This window comes from Trachymyrmex cornetzi, unplaced genomic scaffold (genome assembly GCF_001594075.2).
Source record: "Trachymyrmex cornetzi isolate Tcor2-1 unplaced genomic scaffold, Tcor1.1 scaffold26, whole genome shotgun sequence".
In the NCBI taxonomy this organism is placed as follows: Eukaryota; Metazoa; Arthropoda; class Insecta; order Hymenoptera; family Formicidae; genus Trachymyrmex; species Trachymyrmex cornetzi.
The window spans coordinates 353,977-359,976 of record NW_017297270.1 but is presented as its reverse complement, the minus strand read 5'-3'; the positions used below and the strand labels follow the sequence as shown (position 1 = coordinate 359,976).

General features: G+C 37.6%; 1 protein-coding gene across 2 annotated transcripts in view; it reads left to right on the top strand.

Annotated features, from left to right (window-relative positions):
- Positions 1–6,000, top strand: part of heph (polypyrimidine tract-binding protein 1 heph) — a 377,608-nt gene that overhangs the window by 219,103 nt on the left and 152,505 nt on the right. For both annotated transcript variants that reach the window (XM_018508372.1, XM_018508371.1), the window contains exon 3: positions 4,314–4,418. In XM_018508372.1, coding sequence (XP_018363874.1) covers positions 4,314–4,418 — 105 coding nt within the window. The remainder of the gene's footprint in view (positions 1–4,313; positions 4,419–6,000) is intronic.

Here is a 6,000-nt window from a genome sequence, read left to right as displayed (position 1 = left end):
CGTAAGCGAGTAGCCATGCCCAAGGATAACAGGATCACAGCTAAGATTACTTCCGGTAACAATTTTGATATTCAGACTTCGGTCGAAAATTGCGTTTTATTTTTTATTTATTTCTTGAATATACGCTTTTCCAATTACGGTGATCGAACAGAATTTAATACACTCATTCGTGCATTCGGTATTCATTCGTCCGATAGTTATCAGATCCAGATGAGCCCAACGGAGCGTGTCACGAGTTTTCTTCTTCGATAGCGTCCGCGGCCGGAGAGAGCTCATCGGGCCCGCAGCCGGCGCGTGAGATTGGTTTGTCATCCGAGCGAAGCTTCATCGTTCCCGGGTATCGCTCGCTCGCTCAATGTACCAGCGTCCGTCTCCGCTCCCTCTGTGTGGACGATCTTGAGACAATTCCGTGCGGGTCGTCGGGCACGTAAAACGCTCGCGCGCTCTTCACCGGGTCGCACGGGAGATTTTCTTTCAGCGGAAACACGAAGGAAAAAAAAAAGAAAGAGAAATGGAGAAAACGGCGATCGAAAGGCGGGTAAGGAAGAAAGAAAGAGTGAGACAGCGGCTGCTTCTTGGATTTAAGATCTCGAACACGGTTCGCGAAGATCGAGAGAAAACAACCTTGCGATCCGCGAAGTTGAAAGAAGAAGCTGGGACGGGAATCGGGATGGTGGTTGTTCAGGGGTGGAGAATTGAGGGATGAAAGTAGAGTAGATATAGCGGGGAAGAAAGAGAGAGAGAGAGAGAAAACGGAGTTCGTGACGGTGGTTACGAGGCTCTGAAGCGAAAGGGGAGTTGGCTGGTCCATAATCCATACGTCCGCGGGAAATAAATAATACACGAGCACCGGGACCGGGGCGGACAGCTCCGCCGGATGTTGGTCAGAGAGGATGAACCCCTATCCCCATATCCGAGGAAAATATGGAATCCGAGTCCCTTTCCGTGGCTTGTCTCCACCCATGCTGCTTCTCCCTCTTTCTTTTTCTATGATCGTGGAAAGACGAGAATCCCGTTCCATATAAGAGCTCCTTCTCGCCGCTCTTTGAACGATATTCCACCTAACAGCGCGCACTCAATGCGCTGAGAACGTTCGCGGTGTACTTTCGCAAGATAAACCGTGTATGAAACGTCGTCGCAGAGAACGCGTTCTCCTAATTGCACTTGCGAAGCTTTCCACGTGTATTTATTTTTTGAGTTGGGGATAAACACTTTTGTGACTTTTCGTACTTCGGACGAGTAGATGTACATAATGTACATTTAAATGTATAGACATGTATCTAATATGTTTTTTATATTGCATTTAATTTAAGTTTCCGCGTATTTCGTGCGATGCTACTTACATTGAAAAAAATTATGTCTCAATAGTATTATTTTTTAATTGAAAATAATTTTGTTAATTCAATAACGCATTAATTAAACAAATACGTCATGTTCTTGTTTTAATAAAATATTTGTTTCATTAACATGAACTAACAAAGTTATTTTCACTTAAGGATGTATCTGATATACACAGTTCCTACTAAAAGTTTGAAGTTAAAAATGTGTTAATATTTACACTTTCTATATAAAAATAAATATGAAAATTACGTAGATACGAAACAATTGTGTGAGCACCTAACATCATATTTTTAATTAATAACATCTTTTTATAGTTTATTAATTGTATTTGTTATTATTTTTTAAGTTGAAATGTTATAAGAATAAAAAATAATAACGAATACAGTAAATAAATAAAAAGGTGTTGTTGATTAAAAATATGATGTTAAATACTTACATAATTTTCGTATATATGTATATAGTTTTCACATTTATTTTTACATAAAAAGCGTAAATATTAACATATTTTTAATTTCTAACTTTTGGTAGGGACTGTATATCAAATAGGTCCTTAAAATAATATTGTTGATATAACATCATTTTTTTCAGTGTAGTTATCTCGAGTGAAAAATTAACTTCTAGAGGTATCGTTTTATCATTTAAAAACAATTTTTTTACAGATTTTAATCAAAAATATCTTGTGATTGAAAAATCTATCAATGTATGTACTCTATCGATATCAATCTATCTCTATTAGTACATATATTGGCAATAGTTTTTCCGATAGTTTTTGATAGTTAGAAGTACACTCATCCGTACTGGAATCTCGTAATAGCGAACCTCGAATTAATGTACAAAATTCCTTCCATACGCGCTAGAAGCATGTGAGTAGCATGAGTGGGATAATAGAACCGTGACTCCCAATAAGACCCTGAATTTCATGGTTTAGAAGTGAAGTGGGGACAACTCTGTAATAAACTTCGTTTATTACATTCAGAGCTCTGAACCGCGCGCTATTACGAGATTCCAGTGTTTAATGCTACATACATTTCCATCTTTAGTACTTAAGTGTAATTAATCTGCATAGATCCCGAATTTAATTTTAAAGTGAACGTTTCAAATATGCAATTTTCCTTAAAGGTTTAAGCTGCAGAAAAAAAAAATATTTCCGTTAAATTTCCAGAAAGCAAATGCTTCTCGCGTAAAGCGGAGATTAGATATCCATTTTTTTGTTTAATTTATTCGAAAAAAGTCGCAAATCATGGACTTCGCAATTTTGCTCTTGGCTTGTTTTCTGAAATCAAAAGAAATCTTTGTAAATGGAAGGAATAGGAGTGGATAATAAAATCCGCTGTTTTGTAAACGAGTAAATGCAGTTATTTAAATTGGTCAGCAACTTTTCTAGTTAACATTCAAAGAATAACGAAGTCAAGAGTTGCTCTTGTCTTTTGTTGCTCGATGACCCGAGGGTTAGCCGCGAGTGAACCTGCCATATCCTATAGTTCACTTCCTTCTGTTTCGTTCAGTCGTCTTTTCAGTCTTTGATTTTGCATTCCGTCTCAACGTAGCCGAAGTTCTCAGTGGTTTTCCTTACGAGTTATGAATTATCTTTCATACATTTTCGCCTGTGTAAGACAGTGAAGGCTTTCGCTGTCAAAGCTCATCTACAAATTTAACGTACTACATCCAACCACGATTGCATAATATACCCTGTATTTCGTAAATAAATGCAGCAACGGTGCAGCGGAAAATAAATATTTCGTTAAACGATACACGATGCATGCGATTCTCCTTTGATGTTGAACGCTGCCGACGAGGAAACCGCGATTCTATAATGAATGGCATGTGAATGAGAAAAGTCGTAATCGTGAAAAGGCGAGTCTTCGCTATATCAATAAGGAAAACACGTTACATTCCTAAAAAGAAATCGTATTATTTGTTTAGATATTTGTTAGATTTTCTATACAAAATATTCGCGGAATAATGTGACGATGTTAAATGAAACTAATTTCAGAAAAAAATTTGCTGAAACATACGTACACATCAAGGCACAATCTGAGCATTGATAAACTTTTAAACGCTACATTACGGAAACAACACTAAATGTGACCCAACCAAATTTAAGATTATAACTTAAGCCTATAACTTTCATAAAAATAGATATATTCACCGAAAGAAAAATTTATGGTATTTGTAACTATAATTCTATATACTGTTCTTATTACTAAATATTATAACAGTAATTATAATTATAATAACAATGTTTTTTCTCAGTGTAAATTCTTTACAGTAATTGCATGTAGGTCGATTAATGTAATCTCTCAAGAGTCGGAGGTAGAAGTTCTTGTGATGATTTGCGAAGGAAACGAAGATTCATAAGGATTAATTATTAATATCTCGCGAGAGAACTCTCTTCGCTCGAGTGACCGCAGTGTTTTTCCGCGTCCGAGAGTCTCCGTTAAGTATTTAGATTCAGACCTATGTTAAAAGCGTCTTACTACTATACGCTTCTGACCCGTTTCTTTTGACGCCAAGTCCGAGATTTATCAGCGCTCTAAGGACGAGACATCGAATAGGATTTTGCTGAAGATCCGCTTCTTTCCACTTTTTAAGTAATCGAAAGATGCTCGACGTGATAATTTATTTCAATTCCTCTCAAAGCTCCGAGGATAAAACGGGACGAGCGATTAGTACTCGTGGAATACTGTACCGTCCAGCTTAATGTTATTCTGTAAAATTACAGTAATACTTTTACGATTTACATAATGTTGCAATAGTTTTTTTTATTGATGCTCTGAAAATATATAATTAATAATATTTGAAGATCGTCGTCGTAGAGTTATAAAAAAAAATGCGTGACGTTCGCAATAATTCTGAATTACGTTATTGCTCGCTGACGTAAAATATGCGTCGTGGAAAGTGGAATTTATATTGAGGAGTCGTCTTGTAAAAGAGTTATTTATATCACGCAAATGTATTCTCTATTGTTGCAGAGGGGTAGTGACGAGCTTCTATCGCAAAGCGGGGCAGTCAGCAATGGTGCTTCAATGAGTCCGCAACCTCATCACGCAGCCGACAACAACAATGACGCCAAGAAGGTGAGTGGTTTTAATTAAAATAAGATACTGCGAGCGGAATTCGATATCGTCAATGTCAGATTTCACAGAGTCCAAAGATAGGCTCTAAGACTTTTGTCTAAACGGCAGAAAAGAATCTTCTGACAATCTTATTAGAATAATTATCGTTTATCACTTAGTTTTATTCGATAATAAACCGTTGCAACGGAATAGTGCATGTAACGAAATAGTACAGCGAAAAACCAGAATTTGAAAAAGTTAAGCCGTTTATCCAATACCTATTATTAAAAGTCTCATTGACTTTGATTTTTGATTCCTTTACGGTCAAATGATTTGACTCATATTCTGCTTCGGTAGAACTAAAGTCCTTGAATATCTTTTGCTGAAAAAGAAATTTGAAAAAATTAAGCCGTTTTTACGAACAGACGAATAATTGAACGGACGGACCAACACTGTAAAATTATAAATCAGTTTGCTCTACTCTCTATACTGCACTATTTAATAATTTTGAAGAACTCTGTAAGAAATGGATGGTCGCGTATGGATCCGCCGATATTTTATATTTCGTTCCTCTTCGAAAATTCCTCTTTTCTATTTCGGCGACTGTAGTAATACACGCAACACGACCGAATAAAATACAAGGAACGCCGATAACTTCCTTTTCGGTCCGTCCATTTCGCCGATGGCGGGAGCGGTCGTGCGGAGCTTTTTGGAAGAGCTTTTTTTCTCCCTTCCAGCTACCTCGGCGGCGAACCGACCGCAACCAGAACGCGCAACGAACCATAAATCATTGCATACCAAAGAGAAATTCGTATGCAGTGACCTCGATTGAAATGCATCCATTGAAATCTGATCGGTCGCTTTCGCGTCCCCGAAGAGTTCTCGCGTTCCTTCCGGCCTTCCCCGTTGCGACGAACGTATGGCTGTCCATCAAAGGGATTGGGAATCGTTTTTTCGGACAAGTCGACTAAAGCCGAATCGTTGCTCGTAGAAATTTTTAACAAAACGAGATGGAAAAAAAAATACTGGCGGATGAACTCGCGAAAGGAAACTTAAAATTTTTCACACAATCTATTAACGTATCGGCACATGTCAACGAGAGATACGACAAATATTAATTAGCCTCGTGTGTGCAACGTCGACAGTCGTGAGATAATCGACGGCCGTCGGACGAAGAGAAATTATCGACGTGTAGTTCCACAGGAAAAATTAATTCCTGGCGCAACCCTTGCACGTCACCTCGAGCCGATGAAAACTGAAGCAGAAAGAAAGTGGCCATCTGATAGATAGAATCTGACGATTATTAATCGATCTACTTACAGGTTACAGCATCAGTGAAAGAATGGATGATTTTGTGAATGCCATTAAGCAGTCTATTTATGTCTCACTGAAATTGATAGCCGGGTCAAGTGTAAATATTTTATCGGAATATTTCGACGGGACGTCAAAAGTCGACGTTGGCAGTGGAGAAGGGATAAAGAAAGGATTCCGCACTAATTAAATGAATAATTAAGTCCTGATGTAATGAGTTACTTTTTACATATAAAACAATGTTTATAATGAGATTTTAAGACGTAAAACTTAAACTTCAAGCTTTAATCCG